At 40.8% G+C, this 20,994-nt stretch overlaps 1 protein-coding gene across 1 annotated transcript; it reads right to left on the bottom strand.

Annotated features, from left to right (window-relative positions):
- Positions 1 to 16,645: 16,645 nt before the first annotated feature.
- LOC149402273 (uncharacterized) lies at positions 16,646 to 17,164 on the bottom strand. The gene has a single exon (XM_089608299.1). The coding sequence runs from the start codon at positions 17,162 to 17,164 to the stop codon at positions 16,646 to 16,648; it is 519 nt and encodes a 172-aa protein (XP_089464425.1).
- Positions 17,165 to 20,994: the final 3,830 nt, after the last annotated feature.

The raw sequence follows: 20,994 nt of genomic DNA on the forward strand, positions 1-20,994 counted from the left end.
GTTATGAAGATTGTTTTTTTTTTAATTATGAATTCTTGGAGTTATGTTTAATTCTATTAATATTTTGTGATAATTAAATATGTAGGATAAATTGACGTATTTATGCGACCACGACTTTGCCGGTCGAATCACATACGGTGGTTCGGGGCATTTTAAGACGGTGAAAGAAAAATTCACCGATCTCGGTCTACTTCAAAGGGTCGCGGAGAGTCCGTTCGCTCAATTCTTCGAAGGGAGCACACTAAACTTTTCTACGGTACTTCTAAACTCTCTTCTTCTACGTAAGATCCATCCAACAAAAATGGGGGAGATTCATTTCGGAATAGGAAATAAACGCGTGAGATTCGGGAGACTCGAATACGCATTGATAACCGGAATGAGCATGGAAGATGGTCCATCGAAGGAGGAGCAGAATGAGCGGAGGAGCGATAGGCTCATTAAAGATTACTTGAACGGCGTGTCAAACGCCAAGTTCGACGCCTTGATTAGCGCGTTCAAGACATGTCAAGATCTAAACGACGCGTACAAGCTTGGATTATGTGTGTTTGTCTTGAGATATCTCCTCGGACTAGAACACAACAAGGCAGTCAACGACAAGTACCTATACATGGTTGAGGATTTGCCGTTCTTCTATTCTCTGCCATGGGGGAACATCTCGTGGGCTGAGACGATGTCTTCCCTCTCAGTAAACTTGCTGCGGTACTACAAACGAGTAAAGGAGAAATCTCTCAAAGAGAATGTCCTACAGAAGGAGGCGAAGTATTCCTTATCAGGGAATTTGCACGCGGTGCAATATTGGGCGTTCGAGTCGATCCCAGAGATTGGTCAGCAGTTCGGGAATAATGCCGGTGTTCGAGTACCGAGGATGAATTCTTGGTCAAGCACTCGAGTGATCACGCGCAAGGACGTCGAGAAGATTTTGCTCAAAAAAACGGTAATTTATAATTTTTAAAAATATTTTATAACTACAATTATCTAACTTATAAATTTTAATAAATTTTGTTGTCTTGTAGCTCGGTGTTTTTCAGATGTTGAGACCACGGACCGGAGAGCGCGAGTTCTTCGAGCTACTAGAGACGCAACTCATTCAATCACTCTATCCGACTGAAGGCGAAGACATGGTTGAGCCACGTAATATCGAGGAAGAGATTGACTTAGTAGAGTCAACGGCGAAAGAAGCCGGCGTGCTCAGACAAGACGAAGAGGAGAAGTTGTGGAGTGATGAAGACGATGACGAAGCCGACGTAAGTTCTAGTTTATTTATTAATTAGTGATTAGTTTATAATTTATTAATTAGTTACTAGATTATTTACTAATAAATTTTATACTTATATAATTTATTAATTAGTTAGGCTAGATTATTTATTAATAAGTGATTAGTTTATCATTTATTAATGAGTAAGTAGTTTATTTATTATTATTCATTTCAGTTCGAACGTCCCGATCATCCCGCACCTCCCGCTCGTCCCGATCATCCCGCTCCTCCCGAAAGTCACGATCATCCCGCACCTCCCGCTCGATCCGATCATCCTGCTCCGTGGGCTTTGACGGAGGATATGTGGAATCAAATGATACATTCTCAAGCAACCGTCTTGAGAGCACTGAGTACGAACGGTCGCAGGCTAGAAAGAATGAGACAAGATCAGGTTAGTATTAATTTTCGTATAATAAATAAGTTTCTAATCAGTCGGTTCTATAAATGTTTAGTTTCTTATTCAGTATTTTGTGTCACAATTTATAGCTTGACATGCTTGAGAAGATAAACATCATGTTCGAGGACGTGACGGGTTTACCTCCGGGGCCGTTACCAACTACGCAAGCTGGTTCACGCCGTCGACATCGATCGCGTAGTCCTCCTCCTCCTGGTCCTCCTGATCCCCCTAGTCCTCCTAGTTCTCCTAGTCCTCCTCCACCACCTCCTCCTCCTCCTCCACCACCACCTCCTCCTCCTCCTCCTCCTTCACAGCCGTCCTCTTCGACAAAGGTGCCTTACTCGACTTCATCGTCGAAGAAGCCGTCCTCTTCGACAATACCGCCTTCTTCGACTCCATCGTCGAAGAAGCCACCCTCTCCGAAAAGGAAACGTTCACGACGGCTCGATGTATCGGAAAATACGCTACCATTGTCAACCCTAGCGTAGAAGAGGCTGAGGTCGGAAAGCGACTCGGTACGAACACCATCTCAGAAGCGTCACCGAAAAGATACTTTTCCCTCCGATTTCACGGACCCGACGCGGCCGAAATACTCCTCAGAGGTACGGGTAACGCCGTTCAGACCATTGAAGGAACCAAAAACTTCTGATTGGAATGACTGCGTGAAGTGGACCCGCACTTCTAAACTTGAGGGAAAGTTCTTGGGCCGAGTTTATGTGAAGGTCACTGATGTGGAGACCGACTTCTTCAAGCTTCTTTTGGAAAATGGAAAATGGCTAACAGATACGGTAAGTTCAATTCCAGATACGGTAATTTTGTGGTTTTGTCTTTCAGTGGTGATTGCGGGATGTTCGCAATCAAGTATGTGGAGCACATCCTTGTTGGCGTGGGGTTCGATACACTTCTAAGCGAGAACATGAGGACGTTCAGGAAGAAATGGTCGACCGATTTATTTTTCCAATTAGAAGCGCGATGATATGTATTCATTAAATATTTGGATATTTTTGTGTCATTAAATATTTTAAAATGTTATGTTAATGTTCGCTATGAAAATATATGATAAATAGTAAATATAAATTATATGAAATTACATAAAGACGAAGTTCACCTTAAACTACAAATATTCAACAAAACACGTACAAAAGTTGGCAACATAGAAATGCGTCTTTAATTCAAAACAAACAAAATAAAAGATAAATGTTGTCACTCTCTCCAAGTGCACGTCTTCCTGTTATGGCCCATACCACCACATTTGCAGTGAATAACAACTTTTTCGCCTTGCGAAGGATAACGATTGACCCTGCGCCTTCCTTGTTTACTTTTCTTCGGTCGACCGGCTTGTTTCTTTTCAATTGGTTCTGACACCTTCATGTTCTTTATGTCATCCGGAACGTTCCATTGGTCTTCGTTCCCAACAGGATATATGGATTCCTTGTACATCTCAATCCATGTTTCCTTCGAATAGAAAGGACTGCATAAAGAATAGATGTCGACACTCCTGTGTTGTGCAGATGCAATGGCATTATGCTCGCATGGGATTCCAAGTAGTTGTGGTAGGCCGCACGTATGATGCTAACATGTCAATCGGATATGAACACCAACTCTTCAACGTCTTCACCGATAGCTTCTCTCAACTTTCTCAAAAACCAAATCCACGAAGCATGACACTCGCTATCTACTACCCCGAATGCAAGTGGATATAATTGTGAATTAGCATCCATCGCAATTGCGCATAACAACTGTCCACCGTATTTTGTCTTCAAAAATGAACCGTCTAGTGATATCACCGGTCGACAAGACTTGAATCCTCTACGACACGCCCTAATAGAAAAGAACGCGTACTTGAATCTATCGCCATCTTTCACAAACGCAGTCAGAGTCCAAGGGTTCTTCTGCTCCAACATGTATAGCCAAGATGCTTAGTTCTGATAAGATTCTTTTGGCGTACCCCTTACGTATGAAATTGTTTTCTCCCTGGTTCTCCAAGCTTTCAAGTACGAGATGTCAACACCCCATCTTGTCTTGACTTCCTCTCTTACGTTATGTGCCGAATACTCAGCCATAGAGCTAATATTGTACTTATCTTTAAAGACGTGACCAATAACCCATGGTGCAGCTCCTCTATGTCCTTCTGTTCGAACCACACGCGCACAAGAATGTCTACTCTCGTACGACGTAATCTGCCACATTTCAGACCACTGCACAACACCCATCAGCTTCCAAGTGCACATCTCATTTTTGCATATGACATACCATCTACTTCTCGAAGAGGATTTCACTCTAAACTCGAAATTATTTTTTAGAGCAAAAACATGAATCTCTTACTTCATCTGCTTCTTGGACTCAAACTCCTTCCCAAGGTATATTTCTTCTGTGCTACCTATTACATTCAATGGTTATAATACATATAACATTACATTTTTCATTTAAGAATATAAGTACATCTCATTCTTAATACCTGTCGAAGAATTTGGCAACCGACTTGGATCGTCATTATGTTCTTCCTTGACAAAATCATCGGTTGTGAACTCAGGGGCTTTCCATGAGTAAGGCACGCAATCTGTTGGTGGTACAACTTTATGAGGGTTACATGATTGTTCACCGTGTCTCGATGGTTCACCCTGTCCCGATGGTACTGTAAAATGTTTTACAAAATCTTCATATTCTTCAGTGTTCACGAACTCTTAAAATTCTGTTCCTTTGTCACAGTTGTTTCCATCATCTACGTCAAACTTGTCCTCATCATCCAGATCGTTGTTGTGGTAGTCATATCTATCACGCTTGTATACTTCATCGTCTCGGTCATCTATTCGACTGTTGAACTCATGATTATCATCTCGATCATTTGTAATAAGATTATGTTGTCTCTTGTTGACTTCAACACGAGACAATTCTTCTTTAATCACATTTTTCCCTTTATCTTTTTTTGTGGAGTTAACGCCCTGACTTCTTTCGATACCAAAGTTACACAAAGTGCATAACTTCTACGACTTTTATTCTTCGTATAATACTTAACGTCCATATCGTCCTTCAACAAAGCAGGCTCAATTGGCATATTACCAGCCTCATATGGAACTTGAAACTTTAAGTCATACTTTGATCTGTCTGTATCGACTCTCTTGTACACATTGTCGACTAACTCCATGTAGGTTGTCTCTTTCGAAACTTCAAGCGGAAATGTTCTCGCGTTTTTGAACACGTATAAGTGTCCATTTCTCTCCCACGTGCCGCTAACCATCAATAAAACTGCAAGAAATATCACAAAAATGCAGTAAACTTTGATTTTTTCCAAACTCATCGGAATTGGTCGGAACCGGTCGGAAACTGTCAGAAACCATCGGAAAATTGGTCTTGTCGGAAAATGTCGGAATTTGTCGGAAAGTGTCGGAAATTGTTGGAATTTGTCGGAATATTGGCTTAAATTTCATCGGAATTTTTACATGATTTTCATCCGAAAAGGTCGGAATTCATCGGAAATAACGTTAAACTCCGGAAATTTTAACCTACATCTACCAACTATATTTTTTCTATACAAGCTATATGACTAAAGCAATAAAAGATGAATGGAGAAGCATACTTACCCATTTTGAAGGAATTACACCAATTGGATACGCGAAATGATGAAAAAATGATAGTGAATGAGAGAGAATGAGAGAAGTAGAGAATGAATTTTTTTTAGTAGTGTTATATGGTCTTGTAAGGGTATTTCTGTCCGAAATGTGTCCAAAAATCCAATTTTGGATATTTTTTAAGTAACGGGTCTAATGGTGATATTTTCATAGTTTTTGAGTCTAGAAAATGAAATTTCTCTTACCAAACTCTTTTGACTCGGGCCTTAGACGTCATTACAAGCTTAGTAGGACCCTTTGACTCTTTCTTGCAGTTTGATTCGAGTAATTTGATATGTGTGTGATCAATTTGGTTTAACATGTTAAACAAAAGAGAAACTAAGTTAATTTTTTGCATAATCCAATCTGGACAAGCTACCCAAAGTAAGTGACCATAATTTACGCATCAGAGCTAAAATATTTTTTCATGTACATGAGCTTTCAAAGAAAATGTATCTATTTTTGATTTGTTGTTCGATCGGCTTCTGTGTACTTGACTTTAGAGAAAGATTTATATTGGATCTTATTATGAACTCATTAATATATTTTTTATTTTGTTTCACGTTTATTTTTTCATATATTGCATATTTTCATTTCTAGTTAACTTCAGTTTTGCCTATTTTTAACCCTGTCTTTTATTTCTGATTCTTAGTTATGTGTATTCCGTTGGAATAATGTTAATAAATATTATTTATTAACATGTGGATGGCTGATTTGTGGCAACAATTTGAGTGGGTTCCACTCATCGGAATTGAATAATTCCAAGTGATACGGATTCCTCGTAACGAGGGCTATAAAATTGAATATTTGTTTGCCAAAATCGGACCTAAGGTGAATGAGGAAGTGACGAGGTCGACTGGACGAAGTGATGAAGTCATTCCAGCTCGACTGGGCAAGGTCGACTGGACGAAGTGACGAAGTCATTCCAGCTCGACTAGGCAAGGTCGATTGGACGAAGTGACGAAGTCATTCCAGCTCGACTGGGCGAGGTCGACTGGACGAAGTGACGAAGTCATTCCAGCTCGACTGGACGGGCTCGACCAGACGAAGTGACGAAGCGTACGTTTGAGAATTAAAGCCAACGGTTTGTATGCTTCAATTCAATGGTTTTTGAGCTTTAAGTGCGCATTATGGCTGTGTAATAATGTCATTAAGGCTGAAAACGTTGGACTGTTCGCATGGTTTTGAATTCAAAACGGTGTATAAATGGTTGTAATAGCCTGCGTTTAATGCCTTTAAGGCTGGACGTTTCTGAACTTCAAACCGACGTAGCCTTGGCCTATATAAAGAGGCTTCAGCTCTCATTCATGAGATACGAATTCCATTGTTTCCCCACTGTTCCCGAGCTCTCTCTTCCCCAGAAATTCTTTTCTTTTGCTTTGTCGTGGTGATAGTTTTCGCACAGGTTCCAGTTCGCCGAGAGTCAAGTTTTTTGGTGCAAAGCTTGCCTCTGCTAGTCGTTGTGTCCTGGGAGGCTTTCGCTCATTTTTCCAGCATCCGTGGGAGAGCGATAAAAAGCTTCAAGGAAACCGTCCAACGGGCCTCGACTATTTTCCCCGTTTTTGGGTTTTCCGGTTCTAAGGTTTACCTGGTTATTTGTAATTATTTTACGTGTATTTTTTCTTTCCATGCAAAGTGTCTTACGTTATTTACGTCAATATTAATATAATATTGCTAACAATCTTGAAGCTTTTTTATCTAGTTTGAGACAGGTTGCGAGGAAGGAAAAAATAATTGTTTTCCATTATTCCCGGATTTGTTTTGAAGATTACTAATTCTGAATTTCTTTTGTAGAAATATGTCTAACGTGAACGACTCGATGAACGTGAATGTTGGAGGGAACGTCAATTACAATCCCTCCTTGGTGAACAACCCGACGAACTTGATCAACATTGGCCAAATCCCCGTGGCTGTGGGACAAGGCTCGATGGCGGCTACGGACGGGAACGGACCTGCGGGTCTCGTTCAACCGATGGCGGGTTTGGGCCTAGATGCTCCAAACATGGGTGTGGCTCAAGGGCCTCCCACGGTGATGACGGCCGAGAGGCTGGGGAAGTTTGACGGGCTCAACTTCAAACGTTGGCAACAAAAGATGGTCTTCTTCCTGACGACCATAGGACTTGCTCGGTTTTTGACCGAAGATCCTCCGGCCACTCCTCATGAGGGTGAAGCCGACCCACAAGTGCTTCGGGCCTATGTGGGGTGGAACAAATCCGACTACCTTTGTCGTAACCACGTGTTAAATTGTCTCGCCGACTCTTTATACAACTTGTATAGCTCAAAAGCCTTGTCTAAAGAGATTTGGGATTCGTTGGATCGAAAGTACAAAACCGAGGATGCGGGCTCTAAGAAGTACATTGTGGGTCGCTTCCTAGAGTACAAAATGGTGGACACGAAGACTGTTGTGAGTCAAGTGCAAGAGCTTCAACTCATTTTCCATGAGGTTCAAGCCGAGGGAATGACCATTAGCGAGTCTTTCCAAGTTGCCTCCGTAATTGAGAAATTACCACCGGGGTGGAAGGAGTTCAAGAACTACCTCAAGCACAAGCGAAATGAGATGAGTCTTGAAGACTTGGTTGTTCGCCTCTGAATCGAGGAAGACAACCGTGGCTCTGATAAAAGACTGAGAACCGTCTCCGAGCGAGCCAATGTCATCGAACATGGCGAGAACTCGAAGGGGAAGAAGCACGCCCACAAACTTGGAGTCAAGGGAGGGACGTTCAAGAAGAAGTACCAACAAAAGATTGTTGGTAAATGCTACAATTGCGACAAGGTTGGTCACCAAGCTGCCGATTGTAGAAAGCCAAAGAAGAAGAATGAGGCCAATGTCATGGAGGATGATAATGACCTCCTCGTCGCTGTGGTCTTCGAGGTCAACATGATTGACTCGAACCCGAAGGAGTGGTGGCTGGACACTTCCGCCACATCTGCGCTGACAAGAACTCCTTCTCCACCCTTGAGCTGCTAGGAGATGGAGAAAAGTTGTTCATGGGCAACTCTGCCACCTCTGAAGTCAAGGGGGAAGGTGAAGTCTTCTTGAAGATGACCTCTGGGAAGGAGATGAAGCTCACCAAAGTTCTCTACGTGCCGGATATGCGGAAGAATCTTATCTCTGGGACTGTGCTGGATAACCATGGTTTTAGGATGGTTTTAGAGTCTCAAAAACTTGTATTGTCTAAGAATGGCATGTATGTGGGCAAGGGCTATGTCAAGAATGGCATGGTCAAAATGAATGTAATGGCCATCAAGGCAAAAGAGGTGAATAAAAGTTCTTCTTCCGCTTATATGATTGAGTCGTCTAATTTATGGCATGGTAGGCTAGGTCATGTAAATTATGACACACTGAGGAAATTGATTAATTTGGAGTGTATTCCAAAATTTAATATTGACTCAAATCATAAATGTGAAATTTGTGTTGAAGCAAAATTAACAAGAACATCCTTTCATCGTGTTGAAAGAAGTAATGAACCTCTCGACTTAATCCATACCGATTTATGTGATTTAAGGTTCATGCCCACGAGAGGTGGTAATAAATATTTTGTGACTTTTATTGACGATTGTACAAAATATTGTTACATATATTTGCTTAAAAGCAAAGATGAAGCAATTGAGAAATTCGCCATATACAAATTGGAAGTTGAGAATCAACTTAATAAGAAGATTAAGAAAGTGCGAAGTGATTGAGGAGGTGAATATGTTGAACCATTTGGTGCCTTTTGTGCACAACATGGAATTATTCACGAAGTCACTCCACCTTATTCTCCTCAATCAAACGGCGTGGCCGAACGTAAGAATCGCACTCTCAAGGAGATGATGAATGCGATGTTGTTTAGTTCTGGGTTACCCCAACAAATGTGAGGGGAAGCGATCTTGTCTGCAAATTATCTTCTGAACAAGATACCCCGAAAGAAGGATGATAAGTCTCCGTCTGAGCTATTTGTAGGAAAGAGGCCTTCCTATAAATACTTGCGAATGTGGGGGTGCTTGGCCAAAGTAATGGCTCCCGCTCCAAAGAAAATGAAGATAGGACCAAAAACTGTAGATTGTATCTTCATTGCGTACTCACACCATAGTAATGCATATAGATTCCTTGTGTATGACTTGAAAAACCCCGATATACACAATGATTCAATTATGGAATCTAAAAATGCTTCGTTCTTTGAACATGTATTTCCTTATAAGTCTAAGGAAGTTGAACCGAGTTCATCAAACCAATTTCTTGAGGATATTGAGGAAATAACTCAAGATAATGATGAAGAGTCCGAAGAAGAGATAGAGTCTGAGGGACTTAGACGAAGCAAGCGAGCGAGGGTAGAAAAATCTTTTGGTTCTGATTTTTTCACCTATATGTTAGAGGCTCCACCTCTAAATTATAAAGAGGCAATGAACTCTGTTGAGGGTCACTTATGAAAAGAAGCCATAAGAAGTGAAATAGACTCTATCATGCAAAACCACACTTGGGAGTTGGTTGATCTTCCTCCAGGAAGTAAAACGCTTGGATCTAAGTGGATCTTTACGAGGAAGATGAAAGTCGATGGCTCAATTGATAAATATAAGGCACGACTGGTAATCAAAGGGTATAAACAACAAGAGGGTGTTGATTACAGTGACACTTATTCTCCTGTGACGAGAATAACTTCTATTAGATTGATAATTGCAGTTGCTGCATTACGCAATCTTGAAATTCATCAAATGGATGTAAAAACAGCCTTTCTTAATGGAGATCTCGAAGAAGAGATCTATATGAATCAACCTGAGGGTTGTATTGCACCTGGACAAGAAAAGAAAGTCTGTAAACTAGTCAAGTCTCTTTATGGCCTTAAACAAGCCCCAAAGCAATGGCATGAAAATTTTGACAACGTTATGATGTCAAATGGATTTAAGATCAACGAGTGTGACAAATGTGTGTACATTAAAACCACTGAACATGGATATGTGATTCTGTGTTTATATGTAGATGACATGCTCATAGTGGGGAGTAATGATCGTATGGTCCAATCCACAAAAGATATATTGAACTCAAGGTTCGATATGAAAGATCTGGGGATTTCTGATGTAATTCTGGGGATCAAGATTACCCGAACACCCAATGGGATTGTACTGGATCAAACACACTATGTTGATAAAATTCTAGACAAGTTTGGAAAGGACGATTCTGGAGTCTCGAGAACTCCCATAGACATTAGTCAACACTTGTCTAAGAATAAAGGTGAAAGCATCTCTCAAATTGAATATGCTAGAGTGATAGGCAGTCTCATGTACTTGATGAGTTGCACGAGACCGGATTTAGCCTACACCGTGAGTAGACTAGCTCGATATACGAGTAATCCAAGTGCTGAACACTGGAAAGCAATCGTAAGAGTATTGAGGTATCTACGATTCACTCGTGATCATGGTCTACACTACACAAGATATCCTGAAGTAATTGAAGGGTACACTGATGCAAGTTGGATATCTGATATTCAAGATTCAAAAGCCACGAGTGGTTATGTATTCACTCTGGGAGGTGCGGCCATATCTTGGAAATCCTCCAAACAAACTGTGATAACAAGATCCACGATGGAATCTGAGTTTGTTGCATTGGATAAATGTGGAGAAGAAGCTGAATGGCTAAGGAACTTTGTGGAGGATATTCCTAATTGGACAAAACCTATGCCTGCAATATGTGTATATTGTGATAACCAATCTGCCATTGGTAGGGCACATAATGTGATGTATAATGGTAAGTCTAGACATATCCGTCGACGACATAATACCATTAGACAACTTCTCTCATCTGGAGTCATTAGTATTGACTATGTTAGGTCCAAAGAGAATATTGCGGATCCACTAATCAAAGGGTTAAATAGGGACCAAGTAGAGAAGACATCCAAAGGAATGGGGCTAAAGCCCATGGCAAATAAAGCCAAGGCAAAGGAAACCCAACCATGATGACTGGAGATCCCAAGATCTTGGTTCAAAGGGACAACCTAACTGTCAAAGGCTATGTGAGGTCACTGTGGGGGAAAACCCCAAGTCCTATTCCTATATTAAAATAGTGAGACTCCCGTACGAGGTTAAGCTTAGAGCTTTTAATGATTCTGTGAAATCGGATTGTTGAGATTCCGAATGAGTAATTCGGGATTACTCTTGATAGAAGAATCACCTATGTGAGAGAGAAGTAGGCCCGCTTCGAAAGAGAATTAATTGATCTTAATTCTTTAGAAACTCTTGCAGAACCAGGCTGATGTTCAGGGTCAAAATGAACATAACCATGAGAACTGAACCTGTGTCAGGGAGATATCAGTGGGGGATATGTTTATCGTTTATACAAAACGACTAACAGTTCAAGGACAACGTGTCTACTGAGTAGTCAGTAAAGATGGCATATCTTTCTGAGGGAAGGTTCAAAGGCCCTGCCTACCTATCCTATACTGGTACTGACCGTAGAATCTATCACCACATCGAGTCGTGTCTTTATAATTGTCGTCTCTATTTCATTCATGTGGGGGATTGTTGGAATAATGTTAATAAATATTATTTATTAACATGTGGATGGCTGATTTATGGCAACAATTTGAGTGGGTTCGATCGGAATTGAATAATTCCAAGTGATACGGATTCCTCGTAACGAGGGCTATAAAATTGAATATTTGTTTGCCAAAATCGGACCTAAGGTGAATGAGGAAGTGACGAGGTCGACTGGACGAAGTGACGAAGTCATTCCAGCTCGACTGGACGAAGTGACGAAGTCATTCCAGCTCGACTAGGCAAGGTCGACTGGACTAAGTGACGAAGTCATTCCAGCTCGACTGGGCGAGGTCGACTGGACGAAGTGACGAAGTCATTCCAGCTCGATTGGACGAGCTCGACTGGACGAGCTCGACCGGACGAAGTGACGAAGCGTACGTTTGAGAATTAAAGCCAACGGTTTGTATGCTTCAATTCAATGGTTTTTGAGCTTTAAGTGCGCATTATGGCTGTGTAATAATGCCATTAAGGCTGAAAACGTTGGACTGTTCGCGTGGTTTTGAATTCAAAACGGTGTGTTAAATGGTGGTAATAGCCTGCGTTTAATGCCTTTAAGGCTGGACGTTTCTGAACTTCAAACCGACGTAGCCTTGGCCTATATAAAGAGGCTTCAGCTCTCATTCAGGAGATACGAATTCCATTGTTTCCCCACTGTTCCCGAGCTCTCTCTTCCCCAGAAATTCTTTTCTTTTGCTTTGTCGTGGTGATAGTTTTCGCACAGGTTCCAGTTCGCCGAGAGTCAAGTTTTTTGGTGCAAAGCTTGCCTCTGCTAGTCGTTGTATCTTGGGAGGCTTTCGCTCATTTTTCCAGAATCCGTGGGAGGGCGATAAAAAGCTTCAAGGAAACCGTCCAACGGGCCTCGACTATTTTCCCCGTTTTTGGGTTTTCCGGTTTTAAGGTTTACCTGGTTATTTGTAATTATTTTACGTGTATTTTTTCTTTCCATGCAAAGTGTCTTACTTTATTTACGTCAACAAGGCCGGCCCTGGGCTAAGGCGGGCTAGGCCCAAGCCTAGGGCCCCGGATTTGGAAGGGCACCCAAATTTTTTTTTTTCCTATTTAATGAATGAGGCAACAAGCCTCTCTTCCGCCTAACCTAACGATGCGAGTCACGCGACCCAAACGAAGAGCCACCTGCGAAGAGCTTCTCCTCCGCCTCAGCGGCCCAAACGAACGACTCCTCCGCCTCCGCGCGACCCAAACGTCCTCTGCGCCATCTCCTCCGCGCGCACGTCAAGTGAAGGGAGCTGGTCAGCACCGAGCGTCCGAGTCCGACCTAGCCGGCACCCAGCACCGAGCCAAAATTTCTAAGAACGGATTCGATTCAAATCAAGGTGAGGAATTAGAAAAGGGATTCGATTCGAATCAAGGTGAGGAATTAGAAATTTCTCCCCAAATTTTTACTTGAGATTGAGATTTGAGACTTAGGGATTTCCTTCTCTCTGGTTTGAATTTACCCTGCGTGTCTATAAACTATCCAACTTTTGTCGATATTATTTTCTTACAGTGTAAATATTGATAGATTTTTTGTTATATTTTATTTTATATGCACAGATGCAGCTTTTATCTACAGCCATGCGAAGGTTCAACAGTTCAGATCCTAACGCAAGGAAAGTTGAGCCCACCTCGTATATTGAGAATTCATAAAGTAAGTTTCCATTCATAGAGTTGACCGCACATAGAAAAGAGAAAAGATTTTTAGTGTGTATAGCCTAGTATAGGTTTTAGTTAGTGCATGTGAGTATGCAAATTTCTCTATATAAAAATACTGGAGCAGATTTCTCTGAAATCTGAATGACTCTTAACTAAATTGGGTTGAAACTCTATAATTTCGTAAATATGCTGTTGGATTGGAAGGCATTCTTATTCCTGGCTTTCCATCATAAACTTGTTAAATTGCTTGGATGTTTTTTTTAACCACCCCCTCGCACAGGTTAAGGCGAAGAAAAACTTCCATTAGCCACAACGGCATCAGCAATAATGGCTTCCCGGACAGGTACCGGAGCCAAGTTCAGATTACAAAATCCGGGTTCTCCGTCTCTCGCTGCGCACTGGCACAAGGCATTAGCAGCTGAGTTCGAAGCCCTCACAACCCAATTAAAATAAATGCGAGAGAGAAAGAAATAGAAACATTAAGAATCTTTGTATCCAACGAATTCAAAAACCAAAAAGGGCATTTTTTACCCAGCTTCAAACTTTCTATCAATATCTGGTTGTCTCCCTCGATCACGACCTCCCTGTTGCCTCTGAATTTCGCCACCAGCAACGCCTGAAGAATTCCGATCAGCTCCGCCTCCATGGCCGAGGACACTCGAATCTTGCTGCTCCACATCCACAATAAACCGCCGCTACTGTCTCTGGCAACCAGGCCCACCGCGGCTCCGAAACCCCTGAAAGAGGCATCAGAGTTGATTTTAGCCAAACCCACATCTGGCCGTTGCCAAACCCGCGACCTGCTAGCCGGATGGTTCAGTGCCTTCTCAGCAAGTGGAGCTCGCAAATGTTCACAGATCGCCACACTTGCTCTTCTGATGGATATCTCGAGATCTACAGTAGCATATTCCATAACCATCTGATTTCTTCTTCTCTAGATTTCCTCCAGAATCACCCAAGCCCTCACCATAAACTCATCACGGTGACTGCCCCCGTCCTCACATTCTTCATTCGCTGCCAACAGGAGGTCTAACAGCTCAGTGCCTCTCTCTGTCCCGGAACCAGCCCACCTCTTCCCCAGCCCCAGAACAAACCACATTCTAACAACCTCCTCACAGTAGAAAAAGAGATGCCCCACCGATTCCTCTTCTCTTCCGCAGAGTCTGCAGCTGTCTTGGTCAATCATCAATCTTCTCTTCAGTAGGGGGGCTAATGGAAAGCATTCTTTGGCTATCCTCCACAGGAATAACTTGCCTCTCTCATGGATCTTTAAACGCCACAGTTTTCCCCAATTCATCTCTGGGGTAACATTGTCCTCACTTTGGATCGATCTCAACGCCGATCTCATAGAGAAGGATCCAGAATCCGTCGCCGACCATACCAATCTGTCCACTTCCCCTTCACCTCCGATGGGAACCTTCAGAATATTCTCTACAAGCTCCGGTCCACAAATATCCAACACGTTCTGGGGATTCCAAGTCCTGGACTGTTGGTCTAGTAACAGCTGAACCGGGTATCCCGTTGGGCCCATTTGGCTTAGGTCGTGAACTTCCTTGCCCCTATAAACCCATCGATCACCGAAGATATCCACCTCATCTCCTTTAGCAATAAGATAGCAAGAGTTTTTTCTCAACAATTCTCTCGTGCCACAAAGATCTTTCCATAGCTTCGAATGATTGTTCTTGACTTTAGCCGCCAAGAAATTCTCCCCACCTCCATATTTTTTGAGTAATATGTCAACCCAAGCTAAATTCTCTTTAGTCGTTAGCTTCCATCCCAACTTAGCTAAAAGAGCGAGGTTCATATCCTCAAATTTGCAAAAGCCGAGGCCTCCTTCTTTTTTTGGTTTACACATCTCTTCCCATTTAAGAACGGCCATGTATCTATTCCCTCCTCCAACTCCTTTCCACCAAATTTTTTTTGCCATTTTATCTAGGCTCCGACAAAAAGAAACCGGGAGCTTAAAGGTCGACATAGAGTAAACGGGAATACTTTGGATCACCGCTTTGACTAAGGTTGTTCTCCCGGCCTTAGATATTGTTTTAGCCATCCACCCTTCAAGCCTATCCACTACCTTTTTCTTAAGGAAGGCAAAGCTCTCACCTTTCTTTTTTCCAACGAAGAGCGGGTTCCCGAGATGAAGGATATCTTTCTCACATTCTTTCATACTTAGGATATTACCCAACTCGGCCTTGATATCCTCCGAGCAACTTTTTGAGAACATTAGCCCGGATTTTGACAAATTCACCATTTGACCCGACCAAGCAAGGTATTTGTCTACACAATTCCACACCGCTTCGACCTCTTTTTTTCCGCGTTACAAAAGAGGATTGTGTCATCCGCGAACATAAGGTGGGAGATACTCGTAACCGACCTTCCAATATGAATGCCCTCGAAAGCCCCTTTCTTTTCTTCTCTCTCCAAAAGCCGACTTAGCACTTCCGAGGCGATGATGAAAAGGAAAGGCGAAAGAGGGTCTCCTTGGCGAATACCTCTTCCAAGCTTTAACCTTTCAATCGGGCTCCCATTGAGAAGAACCGCGCTAGAAGCCGTGCACACACACTCTTTGATCCTATCAATAATAGTCTCCGACATCCCAAAATTCCGGAGAACCTTGAAAACGAAGCTCCATTCCATTCTATCATAGGCCTTACTCATATCCATTTTGATACCAATGAGCCCCTTTTTCCCTTTCTTTTTCTTCATTTTTTCCACTACTTCTCTAACAAGAATGGAGTTTTCGGCAATCCACCTTCCGGGAATGAAGGCCGATTGAAAAGGAGATATCATCTTATGGAGCACTCTTCTAAGCTTGGATGTGATAAGCCTCGTGATCACCTTGAAACAAAAGTTACATAAGCTTATCGGTCTAAACTTGTCAAAAGTCTCCGCCCCATCACTCTTCGGGATAAGGACAATATGCGCAAAGCTTGCCTCGTGATCTAACCCCTTTCCCTCGAAAAAGTCGCGAACAAAAAGACAAAGTGACTCTCCCACCACATCCCAAAACTTTTTGTAAAAGCAACCTTGCAGCCCGTCGGGTCCCGGGGCCTTAAGGCTAGGCACATTCCAAACCGTGTCTTTTATCTCTTCATCCATAGGCACTCTCTCTAACTCTTGATTATCTTCTTCATTCAAAACCGGCTCAATAATTCCCTCTAGGTCGTCCGGGGAAATAGGATTGCAAGAAGAGAAAAGATCAAGGAACTTACAATTTAGGTGCTAGCCGATGTCATTCCGGGATGAGACTCTAGAGCCGTCCTCCTTGACAAGACTTCCAATGTAGTTTCGCTTCCTTCTAATGATCGTCGCCGTATGAAAGAATCTTGTATTACCGTCACCATGTCTTAGCCAAGACTCTCTAGACTTTTGGCGCCAAACTCTCTCTTCCTTCTCATAAAGGCCAACAAGCTCCCCATTAATTTCGTCTTCTCTAGAAATTTCGGCCGAAGAGGGAGAGATAGCTTGGAGCCTTCCCAATTCATCTTCAAGAGCTTTAATTTTCGCCTTCGCACTTCCCCACTCAAGAGCTTGCCATTTTTGGAGTTTCTTCCCCACCTCTACACAATTCTTGAGAAGCTTCCATCTACGCCTATCGCCATCCGGGGGTCTCCAACATGTTTCCACAATCTCTCTACATTCCGGGTTTTCGGACCACACTTCATAGAATCTAAAGGGTTTACTACCTCTATCATCTTGCATGAAACAATCCATTAAGAGAGGGTTGTGGTCGGAACCCATAGCCGGGAGCACTCGCGAGCCGGCCTTCGGGAAACGGCACATCCACTCCGGACTCGCAAAGGCTCAGTCTAACTTCTCTCTGATGTTGTAACCAGCCCCCCTCTTATTGGACCAAGTGAAATGACGTTGAGCCTCTCTTTTGCATATCTACGATTATTTATTCGTCTTTCTTTTATCAGGTTTTGGGCCCGGACATGAGCTTAGCCACGGTGCGAGCTTACATATGGAAGAAATCTGATGATCTAGTTTTGAATTATACACCCATTCAAGGAAGATGACTTTATGGGTCGTTGGACTGGTTAGTTCTCTTCTTTGTAGCTTTTCATTGGAAGAGTAATTTTTTTTTTAAATAGAATAAAGTGACGAGAGGTTTTGAGACGACGAAGGTTCTCTTTTTATGGTGCATCCACATGAACTAATTAAATAAGTCTTTGATAGCATGACTTTGCCATAGGCTAATACCAGTAAATAAATTGACTAGGAATCCGAATAAGTAAATTTTTTGCCGGTGGAAAGACTTTAATGTATTGTGGATTTATATTAACCTAATTCCTCGAGCTTCATGGCTAATTACTTGCAGGTGATATTGTGCATTGTAAAGGTCTGGGAACTATGGATTCTTCCAAGGATGTCTCTGGGGGTCAGAATACTTTCGGGAATTTATTGTAAATTTATAAAAGTAATCAGTCACAGTCAAGAGCATCCTCCAATATCTCCTAAGAAGTTCAGAGTTAAGAAATTTTCCTAATTATGGGTGGTAGTTATAAATTTTGAAAATTTATGGAATAGCGTTTGACTGCTTACAACAATTAATTTGGCTGTAAAATGTTATATTTATTTTTTATTGTTATCAAAAGGCCCCAAAATGTTTATTCGCCTAGGGTCACGGATGAGATCGGACCGGCCCTGTACGTCAATATTAATATAATATTGCTAACATATTCTACAAATAGGCTTGTAAACTCAGAAAAACACATAATTCTATATTTTAAAACACTTTGTACTCTAGCTTTCATAGTTTTCTCTCTAGTAATTTATAATTTCTTAGTTTTGTTCTCTTCTTCTTCTCTCTTCAACTATGAATATTTTGTGTGAAATTCTTATTATGACAAGCTAATTTATTTAAGGTTAAGGGCGAGTTCTAAGCCTTATTTATGAATCGATAACTATGATTCCCGTTGACAATTGATTTTGCATATTTTTATAAATCGTTGTTGTTCTTCCATTTATCTTTGATTTTATGAAATTTAGTATATTGTTTGGAGTGATAAAATAAATGTAATTTATAGGTTTATATTGTTATTCGAGAATTTTGATGCGTAATCGTTAAAAATTGAGAACTAGGTTACAATTTCGAGGTTGGAATATTCTCCAATACGATGTTGTGATTTAGGATGAAGAACATAACCATAGTTAATTGAATCTTGCGTGTAAATTTTATTGTTTTGTTCATTCTGTTTTCTCTTCTTAATGCTCTTGTTTGGTTGACGTATGATACTTGATTTCAATTGTCGTCAACAAGAAGAGTATTTGAATACGCTTTGTGTTATTTAATTTAATTTAGGAAAATTGAGATATTTAGTCGCTTCAATTTCTTATCTTGAAATGTTGGTTTATACGTACACAATTTCATTGTCATTGTCATAATTTGATATAATTGTTTAGTGGTGACGAACGAGCTCTTGACATTTTCCTTTATCTATTATTTCATCAATTATTTTCCATTTTATTTTAATTGTTTAATTGCTTTTATTTTCTCTAAAACCAAAAACCCCCCTTTTTAATTGTTTATTTTTCTTTCATTTATATTCATCTATTAATTTAGAGTTAATTAATTTATTTGCTCTCTGTGGTTTGACCCTTGTTATCTCTAGACTATAGTTATAATAACAATTTATTTTACAGCGATTAAGACACGCATTAATTATCTAGTACCAGAATTGACTCATCAAGAGAACCTAACATTAACTCTCTTTATTAGAAGATGGAATCCATTTTTGTATATCTCATTCCTCTATGGTCATGTTCAAGATTCCCAAAATGAAAGTAGTCTGGTCGGCATATTCGATTCACCCTGAATGAGCAAATCAAAGAACCCGTCAACACAACCTAAGAGTCTAGAATAACTTCTAGATTAAGACCGAATATTATATGACAATCGTTGTGATTTCGAAATTAATTATACATCCTCACGAATTGACATGTGTGGCATGTGGCATGCAACATGTGTAATTAATTAGGAATATATTTATTAATAAATGGTTATTAATTAATGACGTGTGAAGACTTAATTGGATGGAAGAATCTTGGAGATTCTCTCCAATAAGTGGTGAGAACTATGCGACAAATAATTCAATTGTATTTAATTATTCTAGCACAAAAATAGGGAGTTTGTTGAGATCCTAAAACATCTCAACCGACCAAGAAAATGGTGTCTAAAAATATGGAGAAAAATGTGGAATTAGTTTCACCACTTATTATCATATTTAACCTAATGTCTAAGCTATAAATTGTGTATTAGACACGAAAAACTGGCATCCAACTTAAGTATCAGAAACCCTAGAGATTTCTAAATCCAAGAGTTATTCTAAGAGTTATAAAACCTGTAAGAATAAACACCTCTAGTTAGAAGAGAACCTATTGTTCCTTCTCTTGTAACGTATATTAACGTAGATTATTATTTACGTTAATGTAGCGTGATTTGAGTGCTTTAAGTTTGCCCATGCATAGGTTCTTGTATAGCAGGAGCCACGGTGAGAAAGAGCAAGGTGTCGAATGAGTGACCGATAAAATCGTTGACGAGTATTCCTCTAGCCCAGACTTGACGACTCATAACGCACGGTGAAAGACGTACCCATACGTCGTGAATGGAAGAAAAAAAGTACGTTTCGGTATCTACATCTTTTCTTCTAGGAAAAATGGTACGAAGTAGCCAATTCAAACTATGATTTTTGCAAAATAGCCATAGTTTCATTAGGTATAGTAAAATTAGGGGTGGCAATTCGGGTCACGTGTCGTGTTCGTGTCGTGTCCTATTCGTTTTCATGTATTTTTTGACAGACCCAAACCCGACCCATTTATTAATCGTGTCTAGGAGCAAAACCCAAACCCGACCCACTATGTTTTTGCCAAACCCAGACCCAACCCATTAAGACCCATTTATTAATCGTGTCTTAATGGACCATGTAACCCACGAACCCACTTAGACCCACAAACCCATTTAGACCACTAAACCCGTTTGAACACGTGAATCGGTTTAGGCTCTTACACATGTTTATTTCAAAATATTAAAATTCTCTAAATCAAATTAATTAAAAAATTAGTCATAATAAGTAATTAATAAAAATACTCCATATAATCAACTAAGCCACCAACATAATATTTGTAATACAAAAGAGAAGTTCAAACACAATCTTTCAAAAAGCAATGTATATATCTCCAACAGATCATTAACTAGAGATTATTCTATGTAAAGTGGATACACTTCACTTATAATTTGTATTGTATATAATATTTATTCTTATAATTTAATTTGATAGTTGTTTTTAATATTTTAACTGGGTCATTACGGGTTTGATCGTGTTTACCCATTTAATATTCGTGTCTAATCGGGTCCCAATGGGTTGTCGTGTTCGTGTCGTGTTCACCCGTTATTTAATCGTGTTAATCGTGTTCGACACGGATGGATCCAGATCCATTTAAGGTCGACCCAAACCCATTTAAACCGTGTCGTAATCGTGCCGTGTCTCGTGTCCGGCCTAAATTGCCACCCCTAAGTAAAATAGCCAATTGAGAGTACTATGACTTTTAATTCTGCCTCGATTAATTTT

The sequence above is a fragment of the Urtica dioica genome, chromosome 3, assembly GCF_054948205.1.
Source record: "Urtica dioica subsp. dioica isolate 48M chromosome 3, U.dioica_male_clone48M_v1_H2, whole genome shotgun sequence".
Taxonomy (NCBI): domain Eukaryota; kingdom Viridiplantae; phylum Streptophyta; class Magnoliopsida; order Rosales; family Urticaceae; genus Urtica; species Urtica dioica.

Excerpts from the sequence above, each read along its gene's own strand:
- LOC149402273 (XM_089608299.1), bottom strand. The coding sequence starts at position 17,164 with ATGGGTTCCGACCACAACCCTCTCTTAATGGATTGTTTCATGCAAGAT.